The sequence below is a fragment of the Dasypus novemcinctus genome, chromosome 5, assembly GCF_030445035.2.
Source record: "Dasypus novemcinctus isolate mDasNov1 chromosome 5, mDasNov1.1.hap2, whole genome shotgun sequence".
In the NCBI taxonomy this organism is placed as follows: Eukaryota; Metazoa; Chordata; class Mammalia; order Cingulata; family Dasypodidae; genus Dasypus; species Dasypus novemcinctus.
The window spans coordinates 124080042-124099363 of NC_080677.1; the positions used below are offsets into that span (position 1 = coordinate 124080042).

Sequence of the window (19322 nt, forward strand, 5' to 3'; positions counted from 1 at the left end):
GGCATTTGGGCTACTTCCTCATGTTTCTTACTTGTGCCTTTGGGACCTGCTCAAGCCCTTGTATATACCATTTCCACTTTATTATGGAGTGCTGATGTGCATGCTCAATTTTATGGTTTGGTGGGTCAGACAATACCCAGCTCATGATAGGCAACTCAGGTCTCAGGGTAACTTGATGGCCCACGGTTAAGCATTCAGTCCCTGCTAAGGCCCAGTAGCAGGCCAAAAACTCTTTCTCAAAAGGGCAGTAGTTTTCTGCAGAGGATGGCAGGGTTAGCTCCAAAATCCTAATGGTCTGCAATGTCTCCTGCAGAGTCCTGCCAAAAGCTCCAGACAGCGTCTCTTTTTGCCATTGAATCTTCCCTGTACCATTGGATCTGCTGGATCACATGGCCCAAGTGGTAGCACAGCTTGCACAGCAGCCTGGACCTGTAATAGAGCCTCCTCTTGTTCCCGTCCCCAAGGATGAAGAGGTGTGATACAGGGGCATTTTGGGGACTTGGAATTGTCCTGAATGATATTGCAGGGACAGATGCAGAACGTTATCTATCCTTCCATAACCCAGTGAATGAACTGGGAGAGAGTGTAAACTACAATGTAAACAGTGATCCATGCTGCACAGCAGTGCTACATTTTGCAATGAATCAAATGCAATAATGGAAGAGATTGTTGATGTGGGGTGGCTGGAGAATACGCTATATGGGAACCTCTTATATATATATTTTTTATCCACTTCCCCCTTGTGGCTTTTTGTGTGCTGTCTGCTCTCTGTGGCCATTCGCTGTGCATTCTTCTGTGTCTGTATTTATTTACTTTTATTTCCCCTCACCTCTTGCAACTTGCTTGCTGTCTGCTCTCTTTGTCCATTCACTGCATGCGCTTCTGTGTTTTGGTTTGTCTCCCTTTTTTTGTTGTTGTTGTTGCATCACCTTACTGAGTCGGCTGTCCATGGCTTGCAGGCCGAGTGGCACTCCACAGCATCTGCGGGCCAGGCGACACTCCATGTTGTCTGTGGGCCAGGCGGCTCTCTGCAGTGTGTGGGCAAGCCTGCCTTCACAAGGAAGCCCCAGGACACAAACCCAGGGCCTCCCATATGGTAGACAGGAGCCCAACTGATTGAGCCACAGTCGCATCCCAGAAACTCTTATATATATATGTATTTCTTTTTTAAAATTTTTATTGAAATATGTCATTCATACATGAACACATAAACAATAAGTATATAGTAAAGATTGCAAACTTAAAAAATAAACATGCATAACATTGCACAGGGGTCTCATATATCACCCCTCCACCAACTCTGCATTGGTGTGAAACATTTGTTACAAACTATGCAAGAATATCATCAACATTTTGTGTGATCTGTGTATCTTTTTAAAAAAGATAATAAAAGATAAAAAAATTAGCAATTTTTCTGGTCACTCAGTAAGTGTGCTGGAGTAGCACACTTAAGTGAGGAATGTGTTGTCTCCGAAATCTGAAGGGACTAAGCAAGCATTGTGCCACTTTTTTTGGTCATAGGAGGGGCCAGATACAACAGATTATCCTTCACTGTAGAAGGGATATCTTGACATGCCCCACACCACTGTTTCACCAAGATGGAAGGCCCCTGTATTTTTGTTGGATTTATCTCCCATCCTCCAACATTCGAATGCCTTACAATAAGTTTACAGCCTTTGTTACTTCTTGCTCACTAGGTACTACTAACATATCCATATAATGCAACAGTGTTATGTCTTGTAGAATGTAGAGAAGATTAAGTTTCCTGTGGATAATATTATGACATGGGGCTGGAGATATTCCCCTGAGGTAGAACAATGAAGGTATATTGCTGGCCTTGACCACTGAAAGCAAACTGTCTCTAATGTTCTTTACTAATGGCAATTAAGAAAAGGGCATTTCCCAGTTCAGTAGCTGTATACTAGTTACCAGGGGATGTAATAATTTGCTCAAGCAATGATACCACATCTGGGACAGCAGCTGCAATTAGAGTCACCACCTGGTTATGTTGATGATAATCTATTGTCATACTCTAAGATCCATCTGTTTTCTGCACAGGCCAAATGGGAGAATTAAATGGGGATGCAGTGGGAATCAACAAACCTGCATCCTTTAGATCTCTGATGATGGCATTAATCTCAGTAATCACTCCAGGAATCTGGTATTGCTTTTGATTTACTATTTTGCCACCTAGTGGCTTCAACTTGAACTTCCTTACCATAATAGGACAGACCTGAGCTAAACCTCCATCAATCACCTGACTTCCAGAAGTCCCTACTCTGACTGGTCGACCACAGTGTCTTCAGTCTCCTCAAATTAATGTCACTTCTGAGCCAGTGTCTAATAATCCCTGAAATGTCTGATTATTTCCTTTTCCCAATGCACAGTTACTCTGGTAAAAGTTTGTAGGCCTCCTTTGGGAAAGCTGGGGGAAAGATTAAAAATATAAATTTTTGCAGTGTAACAGGATCCATCCCCAAGAGGACTTGGCTTTCTCCTCATTCAAGGAGTTCTGTGTTTGTAAACTGTCTCAAGTCTGGCAATTGACTTTGGGGTCATGATTTTCTGTGTCTGTCATCTATTTCACTTCTAGATAACTCATGATCTATTGGCCAATGCCTAACTCTATGTGACTCAGACTATTCTGATTGCTGCTTTCAGTCTGCCTTTCATTGTGGTAGCCACACCTAACTCATTTTAGGCAATTAACTGCATATACTTGACCTTTACTGGCCTAAGATCCAATCATCCCCATAATGTTTAAAGATTCTAATTTCATTACAGCAGTCCCTACAGTAATGTCTGGACTACAGAGAAGAGCAACCACAGAGCTCTTCAGGGAATATGGAGTTAGTCTTACAAATTTATTCCTCACAGTCCTGATTAAAGGTGTGTTCTCTGGACATTGATGGTGTGGGTAGGCTGCTTTTAAATGGTAAATCCATTCTAACATTCCAATCTTCCTAACCGTTTGAATTCCCTCTTCTATTGTATACAAGGGCAAATCAGACATCTCAACCTCAGTCATGGTAGGCCATCTTTTGGTCCATGTTTCAGTCAGTCACCTGAACAAACTGTTAGAGCCCTTTCTAACCCCTTGAGCTATAATGTTGAATCCAGAATTTCTGCTTAGTGGGCCCATATCAATAAATTCAGCCTAGGGAAACGGACTTTGGCCCAGTGGTTAGGGCGTCCGTCTACCATATGGGAGGTCCGCGGTTCAAACCCCGGGCCTCCTTGACCCATGTGGAGCTGGCCATGTGCAGTGCTGATGCGCGCAAGGAGTGCCGTGCCACGCAAGGGTGTCCCCCGTGTGAGAGCCCCACGCGCAAGGAGTGCGCCCGTGAGAAAAGCCGCCCAGCGTGAAAAGAAAGAGCAGCCTGCCCAGGAATGGCGCCGCCCACACTTCCCGTGCTGCTGAGGACAACAGAAGCGGACAAAGAAACAAGACGCAGCAAATAGACACAGAGAACAGACAACGGGGGGGGGGGGGGGGGGGGAATTAAATAAATAAATAAATCTTAAAAAAAAAAAAAATTCAGCCTGGTCCAACTTTATATTCCTTCCACCATTATTCCGTACCCTTAATATTCATTCTCACATATATCCCCCTGATTTGTCTGTATAAAGTGGAAAACTCATGTGGTTCTTTTAGAGTATAGCGTACTTCCTCAAGGGTCAAGCTTTGTATTTCACGTTTGGGGACTAGTTGTGATTTTAATCTAGTAATAGGTCTAGAAGATAAGAAGGGTAGGGGGTTGGGTGAGGAGAAGGATTAGAAATGCCTTGCAAACTACTCACCTCAGGGCATTCCTTTGCATTTTCATCTGGTGAGACAGGATTAATCTCTTCAGGGAGGGGTTAGAAGGTAGATTCCTCAGGACAGGGTGAAGGCTGGGCAGTGCAGGCTTTAGTTTGGCTGGTACTCACCTCATGGTTGGGAGGAGGTCCCACTACACTGCAGGCTGGGTGATACAAGGTTGACATAGTGTGTTCTCCACAGGGCAGGCCAATACAGGTTTATCTGGCAAAGTCTCAGTAGAACTTAGGGTTGCAATGTCCCCATTAATATCATCATCATCCCATATATCTCCATCCCAATCCTCAGTCTTCCAATCTTTCTCAATCAATACCTTCACTTTAACAGTAGACACCCTGTGAAGTTGAGATTTTAGTTTCCTTTGAAACTCTGCTACTCATACAATAAGAGTCTGAGTTTGGTTTTCAGATATCTCAAGCCTGTGGCTGCATGAAACAAGATTTTAGTTCAGAGCACACATAGAAACTTTCAGATCATTCATGCAGTGTTTAAGTTGCAAATATGAATTGAAGTCTTTTTCTTTTGTAACTGTATCCAGAGTATCTAGGAGGAGACAGCCAACATCACTGTAACTTTTGACTCCACAAAACTCTGTTAAAGTGTTGAAAACACTCTCACCCAGATCCTTGCCTCTTATAAGTTTGGAAGCAGGGAAATACAGTGGTGATATTTTACATATCTCCATTAACAAATCACATCATGGACTGTTAGTTGTCTCTTCATTATTGGAAAGGCAGTCATTAGTACCCTTGAGTCCAATTAGAATAGAGAGCCAATTGCAAAACACCCAGAACCACTTCAGAAATTCCATGTTTAAGATTCTGTTCCTCAAAAACCACCCCACTTCTGGTACCAAGCTGTTTTAATCAGGGTTCTCTAGGGAAACAGAATCAACAGGGGATACCTGTGAATAGTATGGGATTTTATAAAATTCTTTCACGTGACTGTGGGGATGCACAAGTCCAGATTCTGTAGTCAGGCTGCAAACCAGGGGTGCCAATGAAGGTCCAATAAATATCCTTGATGAACTCACAGATGTTGGCTATCCAAAGATGAGCTCTCTCTGAATCACTGAAATCACTTCCTCTTTAAGACATTCAACTGATTGGATAAAACATCGCTCATTGCTGACAGCAATCTCCCTGGTTGATTGTAGATGTAATTAGCCATCTGTACAGTAAAATCACTGATGACTAAAGTCCATAAATGTCTTTGTATTTATTACAACTAGCCCAGTGCTTGCTTGACTAAACAACTGCACACAATAACCTGGCTGATTTGACACATTAGCCTGTCACAGTATTTGAAGAAGGATAGACATATTTCCCAATGGAACATAACTGAGAGTTTAGAAATAGACTCACACATCTATGGTCAACTGCTATTTAATAAGGTTGCCAAGTCTACTCAACTGAGACAGAAGAGTCTCTTTAACAAATAGTGCTGAAAGAATGGGATGTGCATATCCAAAAGAATGAAAGAGGTCCTTTACCTCACACCTTACACAAAAATTAACTCTAGATGGATCAAAGACCTAAATATAAGAGCCAGGATCACAAAACTCTGAAGAAATGCAGTGATGCATCTTTGAGACCTTGTGTTAGTTAACATTTCATAAACTTTACACCCAAAACACAAGCAACAAAAGAAAAATTAGATATATGGGACTTCTTCAAAATGAAAAACTTTCGTGTTTTAAATGATTTTGTCAAAAGAGTGAAAAAGCAGCCTACTCAATGGGAGAAAATATTTGAAAACCATATATCAGATAAAGTTCTAATATACAGTGTATATAAAGAAATGCTACAACTCTATAATCAAAAGACAAACAACCTGCATTAGTCAGCCAAAGGGGTGCTAATGCAAAATACCAGAAATCTGTCTTTTTTATAAAGGGTATTTATTTGGGGGTAGAAGCTTACAGTTACCAGGCCATAAAGCATATGTTACTTCCCTCAGCAAAGTCTGTTTCCATGTGTTGGACCAAGATGACTGCTGACATCTGCCAAGAGTTCAGGCTTCCTTGGTTCCTCTTTTTCTAGGGCTTGTTTCTGTCTGGGCTCAACTGTGCTGCTCTCTCCATAAGGCCAGCTGTAGACTATCAGGGGACTGGCCCTCTCTCTTTCCCCAGGGCTCAATTCTCTCTCTCCAGGCTCAGCTGCTCTTCTCCTTTGTGTGTTTAATTGCCAGGCTACGGCTCCAAACTCCCTTGTGACCTCCTTCTCCAAGTCTTTACTTCCCCAACCTCCACATCAGAACTCCATCATCAAAACTCCAACTAACTCTTCTGTTCTTCCATGTAGTTTATCTGTGAGTCTCTGCCCACCAAGGTGGTGGGTATTCAATGTCCTATTGATGTGGCCCAATCAAAGCCTAAATCATTATTTAATCAAGTGAAACTTATGAATACAATACAATCTAATGTGCAAACAGGCTAGTTTACAAACAAATCCAATTTCTACTTTTGGAATTCATAAATAATACCAAACTACTACACAACCCAATTAAAAATGAGTAAAGTACTTGATCAGACATTTTTCCAAAGAGGAAATAGAAAGGGCTAAAAATCACATGAAAAGATGTTTAACATCACTAGCTATTAGGGAAATGCAAATGAAAATTACAAAAAGATGTCATGTCACAACTATTAGAATGGCCACTGTTTTAAAAAATCAGAAAACTACTAGTGTAGTTTTCTACACAATCACTGCTGGTGGGAATGTAGAATAGTGTAGCTGCTATGGAAGACAGTTTAGGCAGGTCCTCAGGAAGATAAGTATAGAATTGCCATGCAACCTGGCAATCCTACTACTAGGTATATACCCAGAAGAATTGAAAGCAGAGACACAAACAGATATACACACATCAATGGTCATAGCGGCATTAATCACAATTGCCAAAAGATGGAAGCAAACCAAGTGTCCATCAACAGATGAATAAACAAAATAGGATATACCATATGGTGGAATAGTTTATTCAGCTATAAGAAAGAATGAAGTACTGACACATACTGTAACGTGGATGAACCTTGAGGCCACTATGTTGAGTGAAATAAGCCAGATACAAAAGGACAAATATTGTATGATCTCACTGATAAGAACTAAGTATAGTAAGCAAACTCATAGAGGTAGAATCTAGAAGATAGGTTACCAGAAGATAGAATGGGGGTAGAGAATGGGGAGCTGATGCTTAACTGTGCAGACTCTACAAATTAGGTTGATTCTAATGGTTTGAAAATGGATAGAGGTGATGGTAGCACAATATATGTGTAATTAACACGACTGAAATATGTATTCATACATACATGTGTGGTTGGAAGATGGTGTTTTGGGTCATATAATTACTAGAAAGAAAACTAGAGGATAAACATGGGATAGTATAATGTAGTGAACCCTGTGGTAGCTGAGGGTTGTGGTTAATAAAATAAATATGAGAATATTCTTTCAGGACCTATAACAAAAGTATGTCACTAGTACAAGGTGTTAATAATAGGGTGGTATAGGAGAAAAATGCACCCAAAAGAAATTATGGACAACAGTTAATGTAATATTTTAACATTCTTGTATCAATTGTAACAAAGGTACCACACTACTGTTAGGTGTCAAAAATAGGGGTGGGGCAATAGGAATGTTGCATTTTTTATTCCAAGAAAAATGTTACATGTCAGAAACATAGGGCTGGGGCAATAGGAATGTTGCATTTTTTATTCCTAGAAAAATGTTACATCTCACAGAAACAACCAAATTTCCTGGTCAGTTATGCAGTTTTTCTCTGAGGCGTCTCTGAAAGTACATGCAACCAGCTGAAGGTCAAAACTTCATCTTCTGAAAAAGAGGAGGAAGGAGAAGGAAAGCTTTACATGAGAAGCAAGGCAAATATGTTATGTTCTACCTGTACATTAATATAACCCTAGTAAGAAGGTGCATTAGTCAGCCAGAGGGGTGCTGATGTAAAATACCAGAAACTCTGTTGGCTTTTGATAGGTCATTTATTTGGGGTAGAAGCTCACAGTCACCAGGCCACAAATCATATTTTACTTCTCTCATGAAAGTCTGTTGCCACATGTTGGAGCAAGATGACTGCCAATGTCTGCCAAAGTTCAGGCTTCCTATTCCCCTTAAGGTTATGTGGTTCAAACTTCTTCCAATATCACCTGTAGGCTGGGATAAGTCTAGTCTCTCTCTCTCTCTCTCTCTCTCTCTCTCTCTCTCTCTCTCAGCTTGTTTCTCTCCAGGCTCAGTTGCTCTTCTCTCTCTACAAGGTGGGCTGTAAACTATCAGGCAAATGATTTGCCTTTCTCCCCGGGCCTCTGCCATATCTAATGAAGCCTTCTCCCCTTCCTCACATATCTGTTTCTCTGTGTGTTTACTTCCCAGGGCTCCAGCATTAAAACTCAACCTCCCTCCTCTGCGGTGCAGTTTTTCTGTGATTTCCTCACTCATCACGGGGGTGGAGACTCAATGTCCTAGTGACATGACTCAATCAAAGCCTTAATCATTGTGTAATCAAGTAAAAGTGAAACCTCTTAATCCAATATAATCTAATATGCCCAGAGGAACAGACCAGTTTACAAACATAATCCAACTTCTATTTTTTGGAATTCATAAACAGTATCAAACTGCTGCAGAAGGTAAGGGTGGGACACTGTCATGTGTATGGACAGATAGGGCCTTTTGAACATCTTTAAAGTTACATAACTGCATAATTTTGGGGGGATATAAATGTATCCTTGCTGCCATAGGTATGTTTTCTGTATAGGTACAGGCCCTAAAAGCAGGAAAAAAAATTTTAATTCCCTCCAGAGGAAGTCCTGCTAGTTCCTTAAATTAGATGGCCAAAAGCTCTGAAATATATAAGCTTTGACTAATAAAAGAAAAGAGGCTAATTAGCCAAGCCTTTGATCTTAATGTTTATACTTTTGAACTTTATTCCTGAAATAATGAACCTAAGCCTAATTATAATTAATGCCTAAGTGTTACTTTATGAAAAACCTTCTTGTTACCAAATATGGCCCCTCTGTAAATCAAACTCTGCAAATAAATTCATTACACTCCCCACAACATGAAGCATGATTCTCAGGAATGAACCTCCCTGGCACTGGGGAATATTACTAAGCATTATTCAGTAATATATTTGGAGAAAGATATTGATGAAAAGAAGAACATATTAAATAAAATAGGGTTTTTATGGCTAAGAGATTTCAAGGTGAATTGAGAAGTAATTCTGGTGGTTACATTTATAAAGTTCTCAGCCAGACTTTGTAAATTGCCACATTAAGAAAAGCCATAAACACAAGTCCTCCTGAGTGCCCTAAGGACACCCAGACATCATAGTCAAGCCACACAGCCTCATGAAATCAACACCCCCTCAGTTGGTTCTATCTGGGAATGTATGAAAAGCTATTTCCCCATTATTACATGGTTTTACTCATTTATGAATCCCCTAATCATGATTCTTCTACTTCTTTTATTTGAATCTATAGTTTTCAACTTACCTTAAGTATATTTCTCAGAGACTTAAATCCTTCAGGTGGTTCCAATGCCAGTTGAGCTCTGAAACCCAGCAGATATGCAATGAAGAACTCTAGTTCTTCAGGCTTGCCTGGACAATTGAGAAAACAGATATGATGGACCAGCCCCATCCCATCCCAAGAGCAATGAGTATCTTCAACTGCAAGCATGCAGTTGCATTCCTCTGCCCTATAATATCTACATCTCCTCTCAACCTGAAGCAGAGTGGACATTATCTAAAATCCCTTGAAATCAAGGAATGAACAAAAATAAGGGGGGAGTTTTTATGCTGACTAAAGCAGATTTATTGTTATTGCAGTTAATATCTTGTGTTAACTGAGTAACTTGTAACATTGATATAAAATTTTTTAAAATAAAAAACCAGTAATCAGACCATGTACTCCCGGTGTTTGGAGGACTAAGTCTTTATATCCCACCCTGGAACCAGCAAGCTGCACCAAGAACCTGGGCTGCAGTCTTGACCAGTGCCTGCTACTGCAGGGGAACATGAAGGACAGTAGCCTCTGCAGGCAGGGTGAAATACTGAAATTTATGAGATTCTTCTTCTTACTCTTTCTTTTATGCTGCACAGTGCTCCACTAGACTTCAGAGTTTCTAAATAGTTAATTCAGAAAGTTCCTGCTAGTTCAGTAGTTGTTTTGTTAGAGGGAATTATTCCTGTAGCCTCCTACTTTGCCAACTTCCCACAATCTGGTTGGCCCCAATTTGATTTTTAGAGTGAGTGAAATCTCAATTAAAATCTCACCTTTTTTCCTGGAAATGTTTGAGCTAATTCTGAAATCACATTGAAAATTCTCATGGCCATGAATAGTGAAAACAATTTTGAAAGTATAGAATCAAGTTGAAAGATTTATACTTTAATAAAACAAAATATATTATGATACTTCAGCAATTTAGACAATGTGGCATTGGTATAATAATAGATAAATAAACCACTGCATCAAAAGAAAGAATCTAGAAAATAATCCTACACATATAAATTGACATGATTTATGATGAAGGTAACAACAGGAAAGTAGTGAGAAAAGGATGGTCTTTCAATAAAGTATATTCAAAAATTGCATATCCATATAGAATATGATGAATCTGGACCATTATCTCATATCATACACAGAAAGAAATTCCAGGTATGTTGGTGATGTAATTGTGATAAGTAAAACATATTAAAACTCCTGTAAGATAACATTTCAGAATATGTTCATGATTTGGGACAGATAAAGATTTATTACTTAGGACACAGAAAGCAGGAACTATATAGAAACAATTGATAGATGAAACTTCATTAAAATTAAAAATTTATTTTCATCAAAGACAACATTAAGAATATGAAAAGACAAGCCGCAGTGTGGGAGAAAGTATTTCTGACACATACATATGGAAAATGAAGCATACTCAAAATATATAAAGTATTAAAAGCAATTTTAAAAAATCCAAGAGAAAAATGGACATAAGATTTTATAGACCCCTCAGAAAATGCAATGTTCAAATATCCAATGAATATTTGAAAAGATGCACAACGTCATTAGGCATCTGTGAAATGTAAAGAAAATCATAATGAGATACCACTATATTTTCGTAAGAAAGGCTAAAGCAAAAATGCCTATAGCAAGGGTAGACAAATGTTGAAGTGAAAGAAATCCTCATCATGGCTGGTGGGAATATAATTGGTGCAACTGCTTTGGAAAATGTTTGACAATATTAGCTAAAGCTGAAAATGAACACTACCCATGATCCAGCAATTCTACTACTAAGCAATGGAAATGGATTCGTATAGGCACCAAAATATATGTGGTGTGTGTATGTGTGTGTGTGTGTGTGTGAATGTTCATAGCTATTGTTTTAGTAGCGCCAAACTAGAAACAAGTCAAATGTCTATCAATAGACTAGATATATAATTAGTTATAGTCATACAATGGAATATTATGCAGTGAAGCCATATGGATGAAATTAAAAAATATTTTATTAAGGTAAGCATAAAAGCTATATACTACATAGTTCCATAAAGTTAAAAAACAGGCAAGGCTAATCAGCATTGTTAGAAGTTTAGTTTCCTGATTTGATTGGAGGTCACTAACAGATGAAGAGTTCAACAAGATTCTTGTCATAGGCAGTAAATACTGAAGTAATTTTAGAATACAATGGCAGATGACGAGATACCAAAATAGTTAAATAATTTTTTTAATGCCAAGCTAGAAAGATTGTTCATCTACATGTTAAATATCATGTATAGGAGCTATTGCTCAAATGTCCCCCTAAATGGTCTATGATTGATTGGACACGTTAAGTCAATTCTTATCAATTGTGAGTACATGGACAGAAAGTCATTGGCAAGTTATACCTTCCTCAAATTAAAATATCAACCAGTATCCAGGAGACCATCTCCTGGGGAACTGGGACTTTGGATTCTCTTCTCATACATCAGGAAAAACTAAATTTCTCATTTACAAATTCTTTTAAATGCACTTGAGAGTTTAAGGTGAGGAAAATGAACACACAGAGAAGGAGAAAAAGAAACAGAAACCTAACAAGCACAGCATAATTGACCTGAAGGGATTTTATCTCTTAGGGACAAGAAACTTACTTCCAAATCCTACATCTTCCCCTACTCTATTCTCCTCTTGGAGCCATTCTGGCCTCTTGTCCCAGAGACAAGTCAGTCTTGTTCAATGGCTCCTCAGTATTTACTTCCAACCATAAATCATGAAATCAGGATTTTTATGATATACAGCTTCTTCTAGAGCCTCATATTACTGGTCACTGAAGAGATAAAAGTCACATTTTTTGTGATTGATTTTAAAGTAGTCAAACTAAGGAGAAAGTTCTTTTGGACACCTCTGAGCAAAGAAGTACCTAGATAGGGCTTGACTTCTTTCATCGGAATCACCAGGTTGGCTGCTACAGGTTGTCTTCCCTGTGCCTTGTTGCAATACAGCACCCAGGGACACTTGGAGATCTGGAGCAGAGAACAGGTCTGTGCCAACTGGCTCATTCCTAAATATTTGTGGTTAGAAAATAATGTTTGTTATTTTTCTCTTGTAAGTAGTGTATGTATGTATAAGGAAGTTTCCTTGGGGTTGGGGAGAACAACTAAGTCAAATAACATTTTGGTGAAATTTAAAGCTTTATTTTTGGGGAGAATGCTTTTTCTTTTTTGTGTGACAATAGGAAGTTTGAATCAGAAAATGAGGGCTAAATGCTGGCATGAGAATTCTGTTTACAACATCACTACTTTTCTTTTGAAAATCTGTTCTGAACTTATATTACAGTTCATACCATTTTAAAAAATTGTTTTCGACATTGTGTTAGTTTACATTTTACCCTTTGTTTTACTTTTTTACTATTAGTAGTATAACCCCTTTTCTATTATCCTTATCACCCAACCCCAAACAGTTAGGACAGACTTGAACAGATGATCCTTTAGACCATGGGTATTTAACAAGGGGTCTGTCAGCTTGAATTAAAATTCAAAAAAACTTTCTTCTTGTGGAGATGCGTTGGTGCAAGTGTGATATATTTGTTAAGTAATACACAGTGTAGTAAGGGGTCTTTGGTTTTCACCTGGCTGGCAAAGGGGTCCATGGTACAAAAAAGGTTAAGAACCCTTGCTTTAGACAGATGAAGAAACCGGGTGGTAGGAGTTGACTTATTGGCAAAGCACTTCCCTTCACTCATTTTTTCACTTCCAGGAAGAGGTACTAAAAACATTTGAAGATGATGCAGAAACATGATGTGGTCACCCTTCCTGGGTCTATATGGGAATTACTGGCCAAAGATAAAGGATTATTAGAATCTTTTTGTCGATTTGTTATTTTATTTTATTTCTTATTTTTATTTTGAAGAAGTGAAAGGGTCAGAATTTTAAGAGATTATTAATATCAGTCACATCTTTCAGCAGTCTCTTTATTTGGACTTGAGAATACCTTCAGGAATCATCAGATATACCCTGCATTGCTTTTTGTCAGCCTTCTGCTGGTAAAGTTTTTTACCTGAAATTGTTCCATATGCTGTAGTAGACTTGAGACTATCCTTCTTAGGACTAGCTTAAAAATAGTGCCTATTTATGGTCAAGTTCCATTAACAAGTCCCAGGAATTGAATTTTTTCTTTAGGTGACTTGTCTTCTCTTATGTATCTGAGGTGTTTGGCAGTGATGCTTTTGTATTTCAACTTTTCCTTTTTCATTAGGGATAAAGAAAAATAAGTGTCCTCTTCCCTTGATAGAAATATTAGAAAGTGACTTGCTAACCTTATGGAGATCTAGAGTAAATTCTAAAGAACCAAAGACCACTTTGTATTTTTATGCTTTCTCTTGACGTAATTTACATAAATTACCTCCTAGAGTAGGAATGGTTTAATAAGCATAGTTTTCTCATAGATGAAAGAAGGGCTATTATCTGCAATGTCCATAGATTTTTTTGTTTGCTGGCTAATCTAAGTGTCCCTGATACCCTATTTATCTACAATTAGCTGCCCTTATTATCATGAATACCCTAACTACGAAGTACGATTCTGATATATTCAATGGCACTATGCCATCACAAATTGCAATCATATGTATCTGGTTAAGACAGCTGAGCATATGTTTCATTTCCTCTACACAACGGGCACAGTAATTAAAGGGACAGAGCATGTGCGAGATTGAGAGTGAGCTTTGTTCAGTCCCTGAAGTTTTGTAGAATTCTCTTGTAACTTGAACAAAGTATAAACACACAGTAGGCAGTAGGATTTCCAAAGAGCAATTTCTGAATACTACATCTCTTTCTTGCACCTTCTGAGATACAAGTACATCAGCAGAAATAGAAAGTTTGAGTATTGTCTTAAGCGGACTAGACTATTACCTTCTGGTAATGAGAGTCAATCTAGTGGCAACACAGCATGGAGAGGGGAGAAGATAAAGTTTCTTAAGACAGGAAAGTGTTAACATTTTGAGGTGGGGATAAGAATAAAGGAGATTAAGGAAAGGAGATAATCAAGAGTCATTTCATTCATTTAATTCCAGTTATTTTCAGTCACATCTTTGTCTCTATACCAAAGCAATTGCTATGCAGGTTTAATACAAATAGAATCAGTTGGAATGTATAACCAATTTCTATTATTTCTTAGTTAAGAAGCTAAGATTTGTGGCAAATATTTCACCTCTTGTCATTGTTTTGTGAAGATTGTACATCTTGACTCTGATTTGTTTCTAGACAGTTGCATCCTGCTGTTGACCCATATTCTGCTACTCTTCAGAAGGAGGAGGAAAATAATGTTGCTGATTCTTTTCTGTTATCCTCTCACCCAGACAAGCATTCTTCATAACTGTGTTTACATATGTTTTCATATTTTATTTTTTGACTCTGATATATAATTTTGACAACTTTTGCCACTTAAAATATATTTTATATTTGCTAACTGCCCAAGTGAAACTCCACATTTCTAATTAGAAAATGGTCAAAACTGGGCATCACATTCCATAATCAGACAATCTAGAGATAAAAATGAAAAATTTTAAAAAGTGTTCATAACTGTTAGATGAAATATATTATGGATTCTGGAAGAGTAAACAGAGAATAAAAACTGGTATCCAACAAAGAAGTGTGCACCCTTTATATTTAGAAATTCAATCTGAAGAAGAGAATTAGATATTACAGTTCATCTTTTGACTCAAATATCTAAACATATCAATAAAACCTTTCCTAATAATGGAAAGAAAAAAATGTTTTCTTCTTGAATACAGTCCGATCAGTGGGTTCTGTTGTGTTCCAAAACACTGAAGGAATTTTATCTAATCTGTGATTCCACACGGGAGAAACATAATGACCTGTATTTACTATTAGATGGCTATTTGGTGTAAATGACATTATATGGACTTCTGGCATTCTGAGATTCTAGTATTTATTGATTTATAACTTTGGTTTTGGTCTCAGAGGCTCATGGGTAGGGAAAACCAGACATGGTTGCGTGAGTTCATTCTGCTGGGACTGTCCAGTGACTGGCAGACAGAGGTGTCACTCTTTGTCCTATTTCTGGCCATGTATCTGGTGACTGTAGTAGGGAAGTTTCTCATTATCCTACTTATCAGACTGGACAGCAGGCTTCATACTCCCATGTATTTTTTCCTCAGTGTCCTGTCATTTGTGGACATCTGTTACACCAACAGCACTGTCCCACAGATGCTTATCCACTTCCTAACAGCTTGGAAATCAATCTCATTTCACAGCTGTGTGTTCCAGCTGCATATCTCCCTGGCAATGGGCAGTGCTGAGTTCTTCCTGCTGGGAGCCATGGCCTATGACCGCTATGTGGCAGTGTGTCACCCTCTGCACTACACAATCATCATGCATGGAGGACTGTGTTCGGGACTGGCAGCTGGCTGCATGGTGGCTGGTTTCACCAATTCCCTGATGCAAACAATCATCATCTTCCAGTTGCCCTTGTGTCGTAACGTTGTTAATCACTTTGCCTGTGAGATGTTGGCTGTGCTGAGACTAACCTGTGTGAACATCTTCTTCAACAAGGTCATGGTGGCCATCTCAGGCTTTCTGGTGATAATGCTCCCCTGCTTTTTGGTCCTATTCTCCTATGGTCGGATTGTCGCTGCCATTCTGTGCATTCGCTCTGCCCAGGGGCGCTGCAAAGCCTTTGGGACCTGTGCCTCCCACCTCATTGTTGTTTCCATGTGCTTTGGAACAGCAATCTTCACATACATGAGACCTTCAACTGGCTCCACCGCAGAGCAGGAGAAGATGGTGGCCCTTTTCTATGCTGTGGTAACGCCAATGCTGAATCCTCTAATTTACAGCTTGAGGAACAAGGAGGTGATGAGTGCTCTACAAAAAGTTTTGGGAAAATTTTCTGTATAAAGGTAAAATTTCAAAGAATTTCCCTCTCCATCGTCCAAAGAAAGACATTACAAGTGAAGAGAAAATAATTGCTATTCCCATTCTCAGAATCTCTGGCAAGCTAGTCCATGCTGATTATCTTTTTAAACACTGGTTTTCCACATTTCAATATTCTTTCTGTATCACTGCCTATTACATATAGCCAAAAAGTGCTTCCATTTGTTAAACTGAGTTCTGTTTGATAATCTGTCTTCCTAGATTTCATATTTGCCGTTGCCTCAGGGTATGCCTGGTAGAGAGCGGGAAGAGCTTCAGAGTGAGCAGCACTTTAAATCTTGACCTCATCCCTCACTAGCAATGTGGCTTTGAAAATTTCACTTAATGTCTCTGACCTCCAGCTTCAGGATCTATAAAAAGAAGTAATGATATACAGTCTGTGAGGTTATTTTGAAGATTGTAAAATAAGCTATGGAAAATACACAGTAGAGTTGGTTTGTTGTAGATATTCAACTATTGCTTAAAAAATAATTTTTAGGACATGGTTTTAGAGCTAAGCATTTTATCTCTCCCATGTAATTATACAATGAACTTTTTTCTATTCCTGTAGCTATTCTAGACCCCTGTTCTTTGTGTGCACCAGGTGATCTCACCTAGTTCTGTGGCTTTATACCACATATATGCTAAGGTTGTTTTTTCTTTCTTTTTTTTAGCTACAATTGAGACAAGACTTTTTCATGAACTGAAATCACATATATCTAATTCCTTGCTCAGCATTTTCACTTGCATAATAGGCATCATACCTAACATAGCTAAAATACAACTATTATGCTGCTTCCTCTACCCCAGACTACTTGTTTTCTTTCCCTTTGTACACCTTCCCTATATTGGTAAACGGAAAATTGTGCACTCAGAGTCTTTCTTGATTCCTTTTTTTCATACCCAATCCATTAATAGATTCCATTAGCTTTACTAGCAAATCATATGATTTCTACTTGTAGGAGCTTGGCCAAATTAATCTTTTTCTTTAAAAAAAAAAAAGTGATAAACTGCAATAGAAAACCCCATCAGGTCTCCCTGGTTCTACTTCTACTTTCTACAATTATTCTTCACACAACCACGTTAGTATTTTTAAAGTATTATTTTTTGCTTTGTGTTGTAAAGTAAAACCCAGAGACAGAAAACCACACCAAACAAATATGTACCTTAGTGAATTATTTTAAGATGAACCCTCTTATAACTTCCACTCAAGCAAATAATGGAAATTCCAGCCACCACAGTAGCCCCAATATGTGCCCCATCCTTATCACAAGCTCCCTTTTGCCCAAATTATCTGCTAGCCTGACCTTTGTAGTAATGACTCCCTTGCATTTCTTTATGGTGTTATCAAATAGGTGAGCAAAGCCAGTCCCTATAATTTAGTTTTGCCCATTTTTACCCTTTAGTATATCTTTTAAATTCCTTTAAAACTATAGGTCTTCTCCATTTCTTTCTTTTGCTGTAATTTATTTGTTGAAGAACCTGGACTATTAGAAATGCAGAGGGCAGATTTATCTTGTGAATAAATCAAGTCACATCTCAACTCCCCTTAGAATAAAGTCCAAACTCTTTACAGGCAAGGCCTGTCAGGAACCTGCTGCTACCTACTTTTACATTTGCATCTCCATTCTGTCCCCTATCTTTTACTGTACCCCAAGCACATTGGCATTCTAACAATGATGGGGAGAGAAGACATAAATTTATATGATAGAAAAATGTTTTTTCTACAGGTGGTATGAATTGATGGAAAATATATTTTGTAGACTACAAATTTTTTGCAAGTGTGTGTGTGTATAATCTGAGACTCGCCTAATTTCTCTTCTACTGTATATCACTGGAAATTTGAACATGAATAACAGTGCTAAAAATCTGTGTAAAATGGTTCAATACTAAGAAAAATTTCTAAAAGATATTTTGATGCCCCACTTTTCTAGGATCAAAACGTAAGTTTCTGCCTTTGCAAAGGAAACGTTTTCTATTTACCTATGTGGTGGTTTGAAATTGTATGTACCCTAGAAAATCATGTTCTTAAAGTTAATCCATTCCTGTGGGCATAAACCTGTTGTAAACAGGGCCTTCTAATTAGGTTTCTTCAGTTAAGGCATGGCCTAGCATGAGTCCTAATCCTCTTACTGGAATCCTTTAAAAATGGGATGAATTCAGAGAGAGAAACCCACAGAAGCAAGAAGTTGAAAGCAATGGAACCCTGAAGAGAAGGAAGAAACCAGCAGATGCTACCATGTTTCTTGGGATGTGAAAGAGGAGTCCAAGATTACCATCAGCTGGTCTTTGGGAAGAAAGCATTATCTGATGATGCCTTGATTTGGACCTTTTTCTCAGCCTTGCAGCTGTAAGCTTGTAAGCTAATAAATTCCCCAAGTATAAAGCCAACCCATTTTATGGTATCTGCTTTTGTCAGGTTAGCAAACTAAAACAGCCAGGGACATTAAAGCATGAAAACAGGATGCTATGCATTTTGTCATATTTGTCTTCCCAGTGCTTAATCAATGCTGATAAATGCTTGAATTATTGATTGAAACTTTCATTACTATATTAGAGTTTGCCATTTGTGAAGTGTATCACGACCATGTTTGCTGATATTTAGCAGATTGGTTAATACATTTTTTAAAAAACCTCATGCAGAGCTATTTGGTTAATTATATTCTGTTGTTCATGGAATATTGTATCCTGCACAAGGCCCTCATTAATTTCTAAAATTAATTAATTAATTCTTTTTTTCTATTCTTCACTCCTATTTTTTCCTTGTCCTATGGACAAATATTGTAATGTATTTTATATAGATAAGTATGTTTGAGAATGCATTTTATGTGTTTTTAAATTCATTGTACTTTCAGATACAGGTATCTCTTTCATTGTCTTCTTTTCACTCAGCACTGTCTTTTTAAAATTGATACATAATGCTACTCCATTTCTAATTGTTCATAGTAACCCATGGTATTCACCATATTTTACCTTTCACTTTCTATAATGGCACCTACATCACATATATCTCTGGAATGACCAATACAGTACATAGACACTCAAACATCTCTGTGAGAATTTCTTTACAGTATATACATAGGGGTTTATTAGTTTCTCATTTTGCAAAACA

At 38.2% G+C, this 19322-nt stretch overlaps 1 protein-coding gene across 1 annotated transcript; it reads left to right on the forward strand.

Annotated features, from left to right (window-relative positions):
• The first annotated feature begins 15265 nt into the window (after positions 1 to 15265).
• LOC101434796 (olfactory receptor-like protein OLF3) lies at positions 15266 to 16195 on the forward strand. Its single transcript, XM_004449864.1, has one exon. The coding sequence runs from the start codon at positions 15266 to 15268 to the stop codon at positions 16193 to 16195; it is 930 nt and encodes a 309-aa protein (XP_004449921.1).
• Positions 16196 to 19322: the final 3127 nt, after the last annotated feature.

What these genes read in the sequence shown, in the direction of transcription:
- LOC101434796 (XM_004449864.1), top strand. Translation starts at nt 15,266, where the DNA reads ATGGGTAGGGAAAACCAGACATGGTTGCGTGAGTTCATTCTGCTGGGA.